General features: G+C 41.4%; 1 protein-coding gene across 3 annotated transcripts in view; it reads left to right on the forward strand.

Moving 5' to 3' along the window:
• The window catches only part of gab2 (GRB2-associated binding protein 2), a 45,200-nt gene that overhangs the window by 15,817 nt on the left and 10,604 nt on the right, over positions 1-18,779 (forward strand). For 2 of the 3 annotated variants that reach the window (XM_049576285.1, XM_049576284.1), the window contains exon 2: positions 1,682-1,982. In XM_049576285.1, the coding sequence (XP_049432242.1) occupies positions 1,682-1,982 (301 nt within the window). Of the gene's footprint in view, positions 1-1,407; positions 1,519-1,681; positions 1,983-18,779 lie in introns of those variants that run through there. The other variant, XM_049576286.1, reaches the window with a different exon arrangement.

Genomic DNA, 18,779 nt, shown 5'->3' on the forward strand with positions numbered 1-18,779 from the left:
GCAACTAATGAAATCTTGCCGACCAATGACCTAATGACCTTTCCGGTCCACTAATGTTTGGTTGACTATCAGGGGGTAGCCCTAGTGAAGTATCTTTGTTGTTGTACTATTGGTTGGACCAAACAAGAAATTTAAATAATCAGGAGTAGCAGCCCCATCTTTTTTTTTTTTTTTTTTTTGACAAATTGGGAAATGTAGAGATAAATGGTTGGGCAGCGGTGTTAATTACCAACAGATTTCTTGAGGGAACACCTGCATCTCTTGATAAACCTGTAAACACAGTTTGAGAGGTAGGAATTTTTTGGAGAAGAGCATAATCTTATGACACCAGTCACTCTTTGATGGTTGCAGAAGCACCATGGCAATGACCACTGAGCAGAATACAGATTACATCTTTATGTAAAAGTGCAGGTGTAGCATTAACAATGGCTCTGGTTGTGTCCCAATGTCTCAGTAAGCCATGACAGTGTGACAGAGCCAGTATACTACAGCACTAAAACCGAATCTAGTAAATACACCATCATTAATTTTACCCCTAAAATGCCTCTCAGAGGTAATAGCCTGTAAGAAAATTCTGCATGCATATCACCAGAAAAGATTAGAAACACCTCTGTGAGAAGCCCAGGAGAGATGCAGTGCAATCCATTTCTGTGCCCTGTGTATGTTTGTGTGTCCGTATGGTGTCAGTCTAGTTTGAGGGGGGGGTTGTGTGGGGCAGTTAGCCTTGCAGCAGTGTCTGTGTTGATGGAGAGAGAGGGGGCCTGCAGGATCCTGTGTGTCAGCAGCCTGCATGTGAGAGACATTGCCTGGCGGAAGTGCATCACTGGCAGATGTCCAAAAAACCCTCCTCCACTCCCCCTTTACTCCCCCTTTCCCTTCCTGGTCTATCTTCCTCTTTTGTCTCTGAGCACAGAGAACACAGAGGCCTTTTAAGACAGCCACTGGGAAAACATATGGAGGCCACTGTTCTTCCTTTATGCTCTTCCAGTTGACAAATACAACAATTGTGTTGTTGGTGTGAAATCAACATGTTAGATTGTAGGTTTCTCGCTCTTGCATCATAACTGCTTGCATCGTTGGAGCATGATCTTCTGCCACCTTTTATGATAAGGGGTGTTTATTTACACTCTCAGAGGAAACTCCAGCTCCAGTGGCACAATCATGCAGATGTGGGTTGATTATGATTGGAGCAAAGCAGTGCCATTCACCAGTCCTTGAAGTGGGAGGAGTCTGCAGTCTTGTGAAGTTCTTATGGAGGAGTTGTGCTTCTCTCGTAGCTCACGGAGGGATATCAGCACAGGAAATACGTTGGTAGGGAGCAAACACCTGCTGCCTCCCCCTCTCTGCAGCCTCTAACACACACACAAACCGCACACAACCACCATGTGTGCTAAAGTACAGTAACCTGCTCAAGTAAGCAGACTTTAGTTTCTCTGAAGTGCGTTTGATCAACAGTTAGCATCACAACTGAAGTCCAGCTGTTGAGAGTGTTGCTACGGCATTCGGCATCACTATATAGTAAGAAATCAAACTGAATCTGTTAAATTGCTGAGTATCTAAAATGCAAAAGTAATAATTCTCCACCAACAGACATAAATGATTTGGCTGCAGTGACTCACAGGGTAAGTGCTTTCTTTTTGTGCACCGAGGTCATGTTTTTCCTTTCAATCTTATTTCCCAGGCATGGAAGAAACGCTGGTTTATACTCCGCAGCGGCCGCATGAGTGGTGACCCCGATGTTCTCGAGTACTACAAGAACGACCACTCCAAGAAACCCATCCGGGTCATCGACCTGCACTGCTGCGAGCAGGTGGACGCTGGCCTAACCTTTAAGAGGAAAGAGTTCCAGGACAGCTTTGTGTTTGACATCAAGACCTCAGACCGCACTTTTTATCTTGTAGCTGAAACCGAGGAGGAGATGAACAAGTGGGTCCGCTCCATCTGCCAGCTGTGTGGGTTCAACCAGTCGGACGACAACCACGGTAGGAAACCCTGACCTGTCCTTATTGCTCTGTCCCTCTGTCACTGTTTCCGTTAATCTCTCCACCATCTCTCTTTGTTTCCTTTACCCGGGTTAGTGGCAGTGTTCTCAAATACATTGATTTATCGATTCATAATCTTTGAATGGTTTTAATACTCATCATCTGCACCAGCTGCGCTTTCTTGCTCTCTCTTATTGCTTATGTTTACTACAGTCATTCTGCTACGAACCACGAAAAGAAAGTTGCCGTTGTCATGTTGTAGCCGTGATGTATTTATCTTTTAATAAAAAAAAAGCTCAAGTTTTATGCCCACAATTTTACTTTTTCCCAGTGGTTTTGAAAAATACATTGATATTTTTCAAGGTATTATATCAAAGTCAGTAATTCCAATATCGTGACAGTGCTTGTTAGTGGTTATGTAATTTGTTAATTAGGCCAAAGTTTTAAATGTGCTGATTAAAACTCACAGAAACATCTCAAATGGGCTTAAATGACCCAACTAGCCACTTTATTTATTTATTTTATTTATTTCTATCCATCTTTTGTTCAGCTCTGCTGCACTATCTTGAATTTAAATATAGAAACAATTAGAACAGTACAAAATAACGCTTTCAGTATCGTATATGTCACGCTGAAATGATGAGTCAGTTAATAGATGCGTCAATCAGCAGAATATAAGCGACAAATTTGATAATCGTCTAATTATTCAAGCTGTTTTTTTTTAAGCAAAACTTGCCAAACACGTGCTGGCTTTGCTTCTCGATTATAAATGATTTGCTTCTTTTCTCTGTTTTATATCATTTCAAGTTGAATACTATAGATTTTGGTCTGTCTTTTGGATAAAACAAGCAATCTGGAGACATCACATTACATCACATTGCTGTGGGAAATGTTGATGGGATTTCTCCACAATTTCCTGACCTTTTGTAGACTGAATACAATGTGCACAGTATGTGCAGTGTAATATACTGTATCTCTGCTGAATGAATAGAATGTGTTTTTGGTGTTTAAGGAACATTAGCACAACAAAACAAAATACAATAACTCCTCCCTTTCATTAGTCTCTTACTGTGCTTTCTTGTGTTATCTGGAACAGCTTGCATCTTAGTTTTCACAAAAGCTCAGCAGCAGAGGTCCAGCCACATGATATCATTGGCAATTGTGTTTTTTTTTTCCATCTTTGTTATTTGAGAGAGTGGAATAGGAACATCCCTGCCAAATAAATGGACACTGTGTCTGAGAGTGTTATTGATTTTTCTCTTCATTTGTTTTGTTAAAGAAAGGGTCTGATCTCTGCCTTTTGTGTTCAGGATGAAGAAAAGGCTTATTGTTGAAATGGGCCATTTTAACAGTTAGTAGCAGATACAGAGGCTCAGTTTTGTGTTTTTGTCACAGCGTCTGTTGTTGTTTTCTTTTCTGCAGAAGAATGGCTTGTTTTACTCTGGGGCTATCGATGATAAGAGAAAAAAACGAATCCTCTAGTGGCACCATAAACCACGTTGGATTAAAGCGCCTATCAGACAAGCCATGCTAATGATAATATTTTTATGCAGTAATGTTCTTATGTAAAATGTCTTCTGCCTGGGACAGAGAGGACCAGTCCTTAGATCCTAAATTTGCCTTGATTACCTGAATTACACCCTGTTATGATCTGCCATTAAAAAACAAATCCACTGCACGTACGATGATGACTCATACGTAATCAAACACCTAACTCTCCTTCTTTACGCAGTATGGGGGTCGGATACCTTTTTTTGGCAGTGAGATAACTGACGTGCTATAATAGTGAGCATGAATGTGTTGTGCAGTTATCGTACTGGGTTATTTTAGCTGATGGTAACTTAGGTTTCAGTGGTTGTGGCATCAACATATCAGCACACACTCAGTACATATTCAGTATGTTATACGAGAGTTTGTGGAACATACACTCCTCTCATATTCCTCTTCCTGCCCATGCAGATTGCACTCATGATGTTGTTTTTCCCGCCATCTGGCAGCTTGTAGACGTTAGTCTTTGTGCACATGGTTGATCATCTGTAACATGCAATATGTCCAGGTGTGGAATGAAAAACAGCTGTGTAATAATGCTCTCGTCATGAGGGGATCCCCCCGCTCCAAGTTCAATAATTAGCGAGGTCCTGTTCTGAATCTCAAACTGTATCAACTGTAGCCAGCGGGGTGTGGCTGGGAGAACGGGTTGGGGGAGTGAGAAGGGTTATGTCATGACAGCTGCGTTAGTGATTGCAGTCCCTTCAGTGCAAACATCGCATCAGGCTTTTTTTGGTCACGTAACTGTGTTTTCAGTGGAATGTGTAGTTCCTGTTTCTGAGAAACTTCATCAGAACTGATGCTGCTGTCTTCATCCAAATGCATTTTTCATACTCTATTTTTGTGGGTGGCAAATTATAAATAGAATTTGTCAGCAACCCTCTTTGTGCTAGCTCATTCTCTGAAAAACCACTTGCAGCATCTTCTAAGCAAAATCCTGATTCTCAGCATTATTGGTGCCAGAGGGCTGTAATTTTCATACAGATCCCAACTGATTGTGACAAGCATCACAAACCAAAACTAACACATTCTTCAAGTGTTTCTGTGCTCTAGACAGGCATGAAAATGTTACGCAACTCGTAAAAGATATAAGCCTCCCTTGTTCTTATAGCACTCGATATCTTTAAATGCTTAGGTCGTGGTAGTAGTGGTTACAAATGTTCCGTGTGTGCACGTTTAAGTTGTTAACTAAACATCCTGGAAAAAGTGGTAATGTAGATGTTATTCTTTCATGTGTCTGTTCCTTAAGGGCATAGCTGCTCAATTTACCACTGGTTCCCTATTACGTCATGACCGCTGTCTTATGTGTGTGGAAAAGCTAAAAAATTTATTTGCAGAAGCAGCCATGGATCTTGAGGCGTTTAATAAGACTCATTCAGAGCTGACCCACTGAAATGATAGACCCATCAGCTGATTGTGTTTGTGCACTGATGCTTAGAGAGATGTGCTTCTTCTTCCTGGTGTCTCATTTTCTGCTCTCGATCTTAAACACACACACACACACACACACACACTTTATGATCAGTCCACACAACATTTACCTTCCTTGTAAAACCAACTGTATGCATGAGAGGCTTCTCAGGCCAGTGTCTTTTCCAAGGAATAGGTTGTTGACTGTCATGCAGATCTGTCCCCCTCTCTTCCTCTGAAGAACTCCTGCCTGCTCCCCTGTGTGGGATCAGATTGTTGTCACTGTGGCAGAGAAAATAAATACTCACCTCCTCAGAACTGCGTTCATCAACACTGGCCGAGTGCAGAGCCAGCTGGTGTTTTATAGGTATACTTTTTACATAATTGGAAAACTGATATGAGTGCTTGGCTGAAACTAACTGTTATATAATGATGCAAAAAGACATTATGGTTATAACAAGAACGTCTCACAGTCCTTGTCAAGTCTGTTTTATGCATATAGCCCACAATCTCAAATTTGCCTCAGAGGAACAGAACAGTTATAAAAAGGCCAGTATTTTTAGGGCATTTTTCATTGCTGAATAACTTGAGGGATTAGTCGATTACTTAAATTGTTGTTGTCGATCAACTATGTATTAAATTCGGTTCCAGGCTGCTCTGATAGATCCATAAGTACCTGCACAAACAGTGCTGCTATCTGTATTTTTGTAATGTTATTCATTCTAACATAGCTGGCATATTCAAATTCCTAACTCTTATGTTGCGTAACTGTGTGTTTACATTCTATACTTACCGCTAGGGGTGTCGTGATATACCAGTATTGCCAGTACCAGAGTGCTGCAGCGAGACTCCTCATTGGTACCAGAAAAAGAGACAGCATTACACCAGTGCTACCCATGAAATACAGGATTGAGTTTAAGGTTCTTTTATTTGTTTTTAACGCCGTACATGGGCTGCCACCCCAGTACATCACCAAACTTCTCTGCCCCTTCTCCAACTCTAGGCCACATCGATATTCAGAATGTCTTTAATCTGTCCCAAGATCAAGGCATTTAATATTTTAGTATTTTATTATTCTTTTACATATGAAATTGATCTTGTCAGTTTTATTTTGTGTACATATAATATTTGTGTGCCATTCAGGTGCCACTCAGGTGGCACGGTGCTGCAGTGGTTAGCATTGTCACCTGGTTCGAACTAGGGGTGGGGGGTTCGATCCCTTGGGTCGGGGAGCCCCTCTTTGCGGAGCCTGCATGTTCTCCCCATGTCAGTGTGGGTTTTCTCCGGGTACTCCGGCTTCCTCCCACCATCCAAAGACTGAATATGAATATAAATTGTCAGTAGGCATGAATGGTTGTCTGTCTCTATGTGTCAGCCCTGTGATAATCTGGCGACCAGTCCAGGGTGTACCCGCCTCTCACCCAGTGTCAGCTGGGATAAGCTCCAGCCTCCCTGCAACCCCTAACAGGATAAGTGGTTATGGAAAATGAATGAATGAATGAATGTATGTATGCCATTCATTTTAATTTGAACAGCACTTGGGTTAGGGTTAGATTTGATTTTGATTTGATATTGATGTCAACCATGATATTTAGAAATTAAATATTGGTGTCATGTTAATAATACACATATGATAATATTGTGTAAATAACTCAGTGCCTCTTAAATAAAATCTGTTTATTTCCATTCCCGCTTTGTGCCATCTGGTTGCCTTTTCACTGCCCATTAAGTATAATTGCTTATTTTGTACAGTTATAGTCACAGACTCTCTCCCGTTCTCTCCCCTTTTGTGTAATTTGTTTGCCAAAAAATAAAATTAAGAGATAGTATCTTAGTATATAATGACAAAAACTCTGTCTGCGGGTGTGTCTTTCTGTGTGTTTGTTCCACGTTTTTCTCCTCACTGACTTGGTCAATCCATGTGAAATTTGGCACAGTGGTAGAGGGTCATGGGAGGATGCAAATGAAGCAATATTACAACAACTGGCCAAAGGGGGGCGCTATAGCAACCGATTGAAATTGCAAACTTTGAATGGGCTTATCTCATGCCCCGTATGTGGTAGAGACATGAAACTTTACACAGAGATGCCTCTCCTCATGAGGAACACATTTGCCTCAAGAACCCATAACTTCCAGTTATATAGATTTTCCGCCATTTTGAATTTTTTTAAAAACACTTCAAATCGATCTCTTCCTAGGAAGTTTGACTGATCTGCATGAAACTCGGTGAACATAATCTAGGGACCAATATCTAAAGTTCCCTCTTGGCAAAAGTTGGAAAACTTACTAAAACTGAGCTTCTATAAGGCAATGAATATTGTGGAGGGCGTGGCTCATCACATAAAGGTGTATAACATCTCAAGGGTTTCACCCATCACCACGCAACTTTGTAGGCATATGACCACACATAATCTGAGGGGACCCCTCCATTATTGACCCGATCAATTAAAATGGGGGCGCTAGAGAGCTAATTTCTTATCTAGGCCTAACCGCCATATCGATTTTTACTAAACTTGGTAGATATGTAGAACAGGACGCCTCAAGGTGACTGGAGAAATTTAACTCTTATTGGCAACTGGGTGGCGCTATAACAACAGAAAAATGCTTAAAAATGGCTAAAATGCGACCAATCGCTGTGGCTCCCCCTATGGATGAATGTTTTTGTTTTTTTTCTAATTTTTGGTATAACTAAGTCATGGTATGGTATGTCGTACATAATCACGGAAATTGTCAGTGTGTCATTCTGTCAGTCAGTCAGTCATTCTACCAGTGCGCCCCACTCTTAAATCAATACAACATATAAACGCTTTAACTATCTGCCTTTCAACGTGCTACCTCAACTACTAATGTACAGTTTTAGCCCACTAACTATCCCACTATTGGCAATGGTACTACTGTACTTTCAATAAAGCAATCATACTATCAAATTCACAAAAACTCTGTCTGAATACATTGCTCTTCTTAATGGCTTCAGCTGACTATTTAATCTGTAATTTCCTATGACCTGTATCCCAAACACACACCATGTGAAACTGTACGTGGACAACTGTGCACTCAATGGGTATGGACTAGTTATTATGATTTTCTTCTTTCAAAATTTCATGCTAATATTGGGCCTCATTCACAAACAGTGCATACGGACAAATCTGTGCTTAAACTGTGCATACGATCGTTTGACACACAAATCCGGGATTCATCAATATTTTCTTGCCCGAATTTGTTCTTACTCTGCGAACAATTTAGAACTGCCTCAGACCATGCGTACGCACAAATGAGGAAGGCCGAACTGACTTAGAAAATGCAAACATGCCTTTTAAGTACATGCAGAGTCTATAAAACCACATTCATGAAAAAGAGATTTAATTAACATTTTTTAAAATAATTAATTTACTAATATATTGGCCAAATGGATTAAATTACCATGAAATTGACACACGTTCACCCTCATCATTGTGACAATTAAAATATTAACAATAACATGAACAGAAAAACTATCACTCCATCAGCGTGCAGATGATCTGTAATGCCGACTGCCATACCCTTAAGGCTGTGGCCCGTTGGCCAGGAGGCACCCACGACTCATTTATTTTGCAAAACAGTACAGTGGGAATGCGTTTGGAGGCAGGGGCTGTGAGAAGTGGATGGCTTGTTGGTGAGCATCTTTTGTTCTAGTCTTTTATTTCAATTGTTTTAAGTTAGTATTTTCAGTAAGTCTCTATTCTGTTAATGTTAAAATGTTGTATTGTTTGGGTGACCGGGCATATGGCCTTAAAACATGGCTGATGACACCATACGCAAACCCTGAAACCCCTCAAGAGGTGCGTTATAATAACATACATGCCCACACACACGCCGTAGAACGTACTTTTGGCGTGCTTAAGGGCCGTTGGATGTGTTTGGATCAGATATGGCCGGTGGCAAACTGCTTTATACCCCTGAGAAGGTGTGCAAGATCATCCTGGCATGCTGTGTCCTCCACAATCTTACAATGACCCATGGCATTCCTGTAAGACCCAGCGCCATCGCTTCTAACAAACTGTGAAATTTACTACTTCTCTCCTCGCGTAACCGCTTCCGTCATTCATGAATCAACTCTAGGCAAGCGGTTTCCTTATATGGAGAAATGGGGGAGTGGTAGTATGCTGATTGCAGATTGCGGACACGCGCCTGTCAATTTAGAATGGTTCTGATTTACTAACATAAGCACGGTGGTGAGAACAAAATTGGCCGGTACACACGTGTCATGAATCCGACGGTGATTTTACGCAAGTACTTATTTTTTGCGTAGAGTAAGAACATTTCTGCGCAGATATTAGTGAATGAGGCCCAATGTTATCGTGAACTCTTTCAGCAATGATAATTGTGTGGCGAAAATCTGATATCGTTCCAGCCTTATCTCCAGTAATGGCTCACAGGGCAAGACATTTAATAGTGTGTAATTATTTTGTTTATCTGTTTCTGTGAGCTTCTCAGAAACTCAAGGACCACAGTTCTTCACAGTTCAAGTTTAGCTTCTGGTTGCGAAGCAGCATGAAGGCACATCACCACCAGACATGTGTTGAAACATGTGAAACTCAGAAAACTTGAACTTTTATTTCTGCAAAATAATAAAATAACTGCTGATTCTTCTCACATCTTTTCTTGTCAAGTCTTCACTTTTTGCATCCACTTTATGGAGAGTAGTGTCAATAACAGTATCAATAAGTATCTGTATCAATTAGCAGTATCAGTATTGATATCCACCCCTAGGATCAACTAGTCAAGTAACCAACAAACCATTTCAGCATAATTTGTTCCCCCAAATGAATTTATCAAAGCAGTGTACATTTATGACAAAGGAAAAAAAATAAAGAAAGCTTCCTGGTTACTGCAGTCACATGGCAACAAATCCTACGACACAATCTTACCATGTGGAAATTCTCAACACATTCTGAAAATGCTTTTGCCCATTTTGACTGGCAGAAACTTCCTGTCAATAAAAAGGTGTACTGATGCTGATGTCACTAAACATGTGTGCGAGTGTTAGAAATAGAAATCAAGTATGTGAGAGGAGGGCCCTTCCCGCCTACATCAGTATCCTCTTGCAACATCTCTGATCTTGATCTTTGAGTCTGTGAACACACAGTGCTCATGGAGCTGAGCCACGACTTCACACAAGCAACACATTAATAGTCATTTAACGCACCGAGCTTTTATCAGCTGATGCCGAAACATGTACTTGTGGCTTTTGCGATTATAGTCTGATGAAGTGACTCAGCTATGCGGATGGTAATTGGAGCTGATAAAGGATAACTGTTCACAAACATCTTTAGCAGTAAAGGTATTTTGTGGGTTTTCCTTTTGGCAGACAGCTGCAGATCTGAGCCAGTGTGTCACCTAACAGACTGGGATTTCCCTCTCTAAAAGAAAACAAACCATCTTAGGAAAAAAAAAAAACCTGAGAAGTTAGTTCCTCTGATGGAAAGTACACACACTGACGAAGACAAACAGAAGAAGCACGAATGCCAAGTTATGCAGATGATAGCCTGTTTGTTTTTATACCAAGCCAGACGGAAGGTGTTAACCAGACGACATCAGCCCGGGAGTCTAAGATTTATATTGATTGCACTCTGCAGCCATAATGTTTCATACTGTACACAATGTCACATTTGTTGTTCTAACACAGCTGCAGTGCCAACAGGAAGTGTAAAATAATTGTCAAATAGGATTAACCAGGCTTAGCCAGACAATAGCAAGTCTTACGGAGTGTACAAGTGATTGTGTTTCTCAGAGGGTTTCGTTGATACTTTGGCTGTTTCGCTGATATCAGCACTATGATCTGGTCTTACCTTTTGTCAGTCAAGAGTTGCCCACTGCTGCCAGTCGTGAGCTGCCTCTTGGGACTGTGAGGAAGGTTGGCCAAGGGCAGCACATGACAGCAGCTCATAGTTACACAACTTTCTCTCTCTCTCTCTCTCTCTCTCTCTCTCTCTCTCTCTCTCTCTCTCACACACACACACACACACACACACACACACACACACACACACACACACACACACACACACATAATGTGACCATTTGACACATTAATGGTGTGGCCAATATCTAGATTTAGATAACAGAAGATATTTGTACTGATATTTTTGCTATTGACATCATTCTAGGTTTACTTGGAACATTTGTTTTGCAATGGTTTTACCAGCTGTGACCAGCAGCTGATTGGTTGGATGGTCCACAAAAATATTCCCACCATTTTGCAGCCACAGTTTTTGCCTTAGGAGGTTGAAATTTGCTATGGAGGTCAAATGCATGTCGGTGTGTGTTTGTGTGCAGGCCAGTTGGCTAAAAGCAGGCATGGCAATAGGTTGATGCTTGCATGTACGTAGGTTGCACTGTAGCAAATTCATGCTTGTTTTTTAAAGGTTTTATACAAAAATTAAAGGGTTATTCTCCTCAGTAATGATGAAAAATACTTTGAATTAATCTTGATGATGGCTGTGGAGATGGTTTTGGTTTTATGAGCTTATATTTCAAGATATTTGCCTCCAAAACACATGCCTAGGTGAATGTAATTTTGCAGTTACTCTGTATCCACACAACACACTTTCAACAGTTTACATATTGACTGTTTCTTCATTAGTAAGTAGTTCTTATGAAACTGTGTTCACAGTGAGGTCTGTGGGTTATCCAAAGTGACAGGGACATTGTTTTTGGTAAGCAAAAATAACGCTCAGTTTTCTAATCTAATTTTTTAAACGCTTTGAGGAGCACAAATGAACTTCCATTCACCCCTGCTCTGTGCTGACAGACGGGAAGATGTAATTCCAAAAGTCTTATTTTATGCAGATTTATTTGGCTTGATTCAAGGAACAAAAAAGCAGGCCGTTTATGTACAACATATTCTTTACATGTGACATGCACATACAGTACATAAACAAACATATACATTCCCTCTCTTTTGGCTTCTTACTCTCTCTACACATGCACGCCTGCCTTCTCCCCTCCCAAAGTGCCCTTCGTGCGCATTGATTTTTTGTTGAAATAATGAGACTCCATGGCACTGGAAGGTCAGGTTTCTGCTGCCACAGAGCTGTCTGAGGTTGGCTTGCTGTTGCTGTTGCTGCCACTGCCGTGCTTCCCGCAGCATCTGAGGCATTGATGGAGTCCAGAGACTTGAGAATACATTATGCACGCCCATCGACGAAATCACCAAAGAAGTCTGTGAAAATGAAGAAATCCTACAGAATGTAGTTGTTCCTGAATGTGTAAGGTGTGAATCACGTTTAGGATGTGATGGATTTAATGTAAAGGTGATGTAAAAGTAGTTTTAACCCTCCATTCGTGCTTGTCGCTCATTTAATTTCGAACAAACGCTGACAAACAAAAGCAGGAGTTACAAAGAGAAATTGGACAGTAACCAGTGATTATAGCACATCTGATTGCCTTACACAGACACGTAAGCAGAGAGTTGCATGTTTTTCTAGCTCTTGCAATCTGTTGATGGGTGTTAGCGCTGTTGTTATCAGATACTGATGGCTGGGTGTGTGGCGTGTGTCTGCACCCAGGGAGACCCACCCCCGAGCACAATCTAATGAATGGAACATCATCTCGTCAATCATGGGCTTTGTTCTGCTCTCTCCCAGCTGTTTGAACTCTGAGACGAGGATAATCTCAACTAAGGGATGAGGTTTTTACTTGTCAGCAGCTTTTTTTTCTCGTCGTTTTCTTTTTTTTTGTTCCCTCTTTTGCATGACGGCTCCCACTCTGTTTTGTTTTCCTCCTCTTCGTTTTTGTCCGTTTCCCTAGCTGTCCCTGGGAAAAAAAAAGTCAGTATTGTTTTTCAGTTAAACTGTTGCCCTTAAGATGGTGAGAAATGGAAAAAAGGAATAACTACTAAATCAGCGTTTCCAACAGCAGCCTCAGCAGTTTTTGTCAAATAGGCATTGAAAAGAGATTAGATTTACTCAAAGGGGGTTTATGTTAAACCCCTACGTGGAGCCAGATTGATGATTTGTTGACGGCAGATCTACATCTCAGTAAAAAATGTGTCTCGGTAAAATTAGCTCCGTTGTGACCTTGCCATCAAAGCGAGGTTGCCAGTTTCCAAAATAATGGAAATGTTACTTTTGAGGAAATATTGTAATCTAGTCTAAACTTCCCCATTTGCTCAGTCTTACATAAGAAAGGCAGAGATTTGTTCTGTGTGAAATCTAGACTTAGCAACAATGATTAAAGAGGAACTTGCGTGAACGATAGTAAAATTGTGGTCATTGTTTGTCTTTCTGTTCAACCCTGGCTGTGCCTGAGAAATGTCAGTTAAACTGTGACTGTTGTTGGCAACACATAAACCTCCCTTGACAAGACAGGAAGGCCACTAAATGTGAACAAACCAGAAGCATCCAAAATGGTGGCGTAATGTTATGACATCAAGCTAGTTCTTAGAATTTTATTCAGTCATTATGAGTAAGTATAAAACAAATGGAAGTAACTTTAAATGAAAAAGCAGTTCAGACTACAGATGATTTTATGCCACAGACATAACTACTAATACACAAACCACATTTCTCTCCAGTTTCTTTCCCCTCAATCCTTGTTCATCCTATAATACCTGGTGTCTGCCATCTATTTGGGTAGTAATCTTTGTGGATTTATGTGTACATATTCTGGTTATATGTGTAGTCATTTTTCATCCTTAAATTCGCATCAGCTCAATTGTTGAAATGACAGGTTTAGCACGGGCCTGTGGCAAAGCCAATCACTCTAATTGGTGGCTGCCATAGCCTACAGTCACATGGAAACTGCAGATGGACTATTTTGGAATGGGATATTTTCTTTGGCTGCCTGTTTATATGCAATTCGGCTGATGTAGGTAGATGTTTATACCTGTCTTCATCTTGTAATCAGCAGTTTGGAGTGCAATCTTCTTTCTGTCATGCAGATAGGCCTCCCTCTTCTGTCACACTATTTTACATTCACTGTAATTGGTAGGCTGGTAGTGTTAGAGCAGATAACGGTGTAATTGCAGAGCTACCTCCTGTGCACAGCGTGCGCGGATATTCCGTGTCATTGTTTAGATGCAAAGAAGTTTATGTGGGCAGCTGTTTACAGATGGACAGCACGGCTGCGTGTCTACGGTATTTGCAAAGTGAAGGACATTCTGCTTTTTATAAATGAAGAGGTTACTGCTGCTTCTTTTACACTCTTGTCTTGGGGTCAGCCTCAAAAATATGCCTAATATCTGCCAAAACTGTATGCCATGGAGCACACAGTATCACAGTAATGTTTCAAATGTGAGTCAGCATTTGGTGTACAGTTTACAACTCAAACTGATAATCACTTAGAGGTGCTAGTTATTGATTTTTGAGTCAAATACAGACGCTTTGGGTTGGTAGTTGGACCAGACCATAGCCCTGAAGCATAGATGTTTGGCAACTGAAATGAGTCTCAACTATTTTCCTTCAGTTACATACAGCACCTTTTTTAAAGAGTATTTTTTGAGCTTTTTGTCTTTAATTGACAGGACAGTATTAAGTGTGTGAGGGGGAGAGAGGGGTGATAACATGCAGTGAAGGGCTGCAGCTTGGATTGAACCCTAGGTCGCTGCAGCAAGGACACTGTCTTTGTACATCGGACACTTGCTCTCCCCACTGAGCCAATGGGCACCCACACACAGTACTTTGAAGTGGGTTTCAATGAACTAAATTGCCACTCTTCAGTGCAGTATTTTTCCAATTTAAACCAACATTTATCAGACCTATCAGACCACACAAAATGACCACAATTGAGGTATTTCTTCTTCCCTAAAAGGTAACCCTGAGCTCTGACTGAACTGTGATATTACCAGCACTGTTAACAGGTGACCAGACTGCATATAAACGTAATCAAAGGGAATTGATTCAGCCCACAATCTAATGTATTCACCCTTAAAAATGCGCTTAAGTCTATTGAAGTGATTGTATAAAGCGCCCTGACTGAATTACTGCAGCGTGTATTGTAGTTGAGAGCATACAGAAGTATCACATTCATCATGATTTCTGTGTTTCCACACCAAGCCTGTTCCCATTCTGTAATGCAGCATATTGTCAGAGCTAATTATCCTTTCTGGCTTAGTGGGTTGCATTCAGCATCACAGCCCTTTCCAGGTAAGTCTCTTTTTCCAGTGAGACGATGAAAACCAACACTCAACCTCCACCGCAAAATGTTTCAACTCTTCATCTGTGTCCACCCTGCCGTTGCACAGCTACAGTATTTATCCACCCATGGCCCTCGCAGAAATGAGGTCAGGGCGTTGAAAATGAGCTGCTGTTTTAGACTTTAGCCAAACTCTGTAATTCATTGGCCTCGACAAGCCTGAGCCTTTTAGAGGATTGATCAGTCTGGTGTTCTGCGAATTGATGTCGCAGTGTAGTCGGGGGGCGGTGCTCACATGATGCTGTGGAGCGGGCAGACACGGGGGAGTAATGTGATCAGGGAATGCTCCTGTGTGCGTCTGCTCTGCTTAATACTCTTCAAGCTGTTTTCAAGAGAGATTGAAACAGCCATGTCACTTTGTTCACTTCAGACTAACAAGCAGAGCAAGGATGCCATTTTCCCTCTTCCTGTTGGGCGTCACACTCCCGCAGTGTCTACCTAAACCATCTCTGCTGCAGCGAGCATCTCCTTTATCCAGTTATGTCAGTCTCGTGGAAAGCTCCCAACCCCCCGGCTAACCACACATGCAAATGGACCCCACTATGTGGCCTCCTGGGACACGGTGTTGCTTTTAAGAGACACTGGTCCTGCAGATCCATGCAGGACAACAAATACTGTATCTATATACTTGGATCAGCAGTGAAAAGAAAACAGTTCTCTTTTTCTGGTTGACTTACACTGAATGAGTAAGTGGAGGCCTTTCTCAAGGGCGCTTTGACAGGACTCGTGGGGGGATCAAACCTCTTGCCTGACCTTTTTGTCACAAGATGGCGTCCCCCATCAGCAGGCCACCCTGCAGAGCCATATCAGAGGTTAATTTGCAACACTCCATGAAGCTGTGTCAGCCCCGAGGCTATATTTTTAAGTGCAATCTCATCTAAAACCATTAAGGAAATTGCATTTTTCTTGTTCTCAGATTGAAAGAGGGTGGATAGCGTGTACCTTTAATGCTTATCGCATGCGAAATATTTAAAACAACTGCTGTGTTGAGAAAATTCAAACGCTTCCTCTTCCTTTATCTCTCCATCAGACGCCCTTTCTATTCAATAGGTCAGTCGTATTTTCTATTTTTATATCTCATTTCAGATTAGATTATCATATGTTCTCGTCTAAATCTGGCCGGACTGAGAGGAAATGAGCACCCTACAAAGACGGTCTTGTCCTTAGTTCTAATTTTGGCCCCCTGAGACCAGCAGCCGGCCGCTTCTATTAGATTATAGCCACGGAGCAGATGAGACAGTAGGTGATGTATTATAGAGCATAATTGGAAAATTGCTTATGAACTTAGGAGCTCTTTGACCCAGAATAGCCATATGTCGCTCACCAACCCAAAGGGTCTTTTAATGCATTGCTGTTGATAGTCTAATGTTGGTTTCAAGCTGAGGAATGTCATGGGAAGAACTCTTTGTCTCTTTTAACTGCCTTGTTTGATGTTGAGGTTTCAGCTAAATCAGTCTCTGGTAATGACATCAGGCTTGTAACTTAACAGAAACTATAATTAGCCTTTATTTTACTTGTGCCAGTCCCTCCCAATTTTATTACTTTTCTTTGTAAGATGTATAATAAATGACTCCTCACTTTGGTTAATAAATATTGTACCACCTTATAGCGAGTGTCACAGTACATTAGCCAGTGGAGGGAATATTACCAGAAGCACCTAGGGGGAAGTTTCAGTGTTTATATTTTCTGCTCTTTTCTCTATTTCTGTGTTGGGGACGGACTTGATGGAATTGCTTCCCAGTGGTAACATACATCATCGGACCCATTAGTGTCAGTGATGAGCCATGTAGGATGTTCCATCAGCAGACTGGACCAGTCGTCTTTCTTCTCCTTCTGATTCTGACAGTCATGTGCGGCAGTTGATAAAAAAATCATTTAGGGCACCCACCAAAACATGCTCTTGTAAAAATGAACATTAGATTATATTTTACCTTTTGAAGTTGTGCTTTGTGTACAGTATTTCAGCCGTTAAGCCTGCATGTGTTTTTCCATGCAGCTCTGTAGTCTGGCAGGCGGGGGGGGTGGGGGTGGGGGGTGAACTGTCTTTCTGCAACAAATCAATATATCTACCCATGTTAGTGGGCCCTAGTACTCACCGCACTGGATGAAAGCTTTTACAAAGCTTTTTGTGGAGAAAGGAGATGGTGCCTAACCAGCCTAGGGAGAGTGGAATCACTCAGAACAATGGTGTAATTGAGGATCATTGGGGGGAGTCCCTGCCTGTGTGGCTGTGGGCCTGGGCATTTCACTGATGTCCACTGGCCTGGAGACCCCACAGCAGAGGCCTTTTTCCCCTCAGGCATGGATGTGACCTCATTCAGCTAACTGGGCTTTAGAATCCCCCCCGCCCTCAAACCACACCACACATGCATACACACATGCTCACACACCACATTTGTGTGTGTTGTCTGTTTTTCACAGAGGCTGTGGTCCCTCTGTATGGTCAGCTCAAATTATGACTCAAAGGACATTGCCCTCTTCGTAAAGGGCAGTTTGACCCATAACATGCTTTGTAAAGGTCTGATAAAGGAGGAGAAGGATGGAGGACAGGCAAAAGCGCCTGTGGAAAAGATATGATTCAGATTTGAGAGGAAGTGGTTGATAAGTTTAACGGTCCAGTGTGTAGGTTTTAGGGGGATGTATTGACAGAAATGGAATATAATATAATAAGTATGTTTTCTTTAGCATGTAATCACCTGAAAACAAAAATTGTTGTGTTATTGAGCTGTTTATATTTTCATAGGGAGCAGGTCCTTGAGAGTCTCCAGTTGCGCAGATAGGACAGCCATACACTGGTTATAGATAGGATCATTCATGTTTGCGTGTTTTGGTTTCAGCCACCTTAATTGGCAGCCCCTTTGCCAAACAGCATTGGAAAAACATTCATTTTTGACATGGAACTGCTTCATTCAGTGTTTTTATCAGTTTAAATCACCTGGTCTGTTTGTTTTGGAGAGGAGGAGACCTCTGCGGATAATTCAGCTCCTGGTAAAAACCTCCTGAACATCTGTATCCTAAGTTACCAGAGAAAAAAAGTGAGCACACATGAGCAGGTGCTGGGCTAGGGGCCCATCTGTAATGAGCCCAACAGCGTAGGAGAAAAACGGATAACATGAAACTGTTCTAATTGGTCTGTTTGTTTTGGAGAGGAAGAGTCCTCTGTGGATAATTTGGCTCCTGGTAAAAACCTCCTGAACAATGAACACTGAAAGATTCCTAATTGGAAATTCGTACATGACACATGGGAAAAGTTTCAGCTGGTTGCAATCTGCAATCCTCACTGCTAGATGCCACTTAATCCCACACACTGCTCCTTTAAGTCATTTATTCACCAAAATGTCTAACATACACTGATTCCAGCTTCTAAAATAAGTAGATGCACTGTTTCACCTGTTTTATATCTTGAGACATTTAAGATGTTTGGGTTACAGGCAGTTTTTCACATTTTCTGATGTTACATGAATGAAACAATCATTTGCAAATCAAAAAATAATTGATAAATTAATCAGTAATCAAACAAATTTTAAAGTACTTGCATTCCCTATTTGAAATGGTGTGATCTCATTTCTCTTGTATAAATATGCAAAAACACACAAAATGTTGCATTCACTGTACAGTGAAAGAGAGAGATTAGTAACAGCTAGTGCTGCACACAGTACCATGGGT

Source organism: Epinephelus fuscoguttatus, linkage group LG5, assembly GCF_011397635.1.
Source record: "Epinephelus fuscoguttatus linkage group LG5, E.fuscoguttatus.final_Chr_v1".
Classification (NCBI taxonomy): Eukaryota; Metazoa; Chordata; class Actinopteri; order Perciformes; family Serranidae; genus Epinephelus; species Epinephelus fuscoguttatus.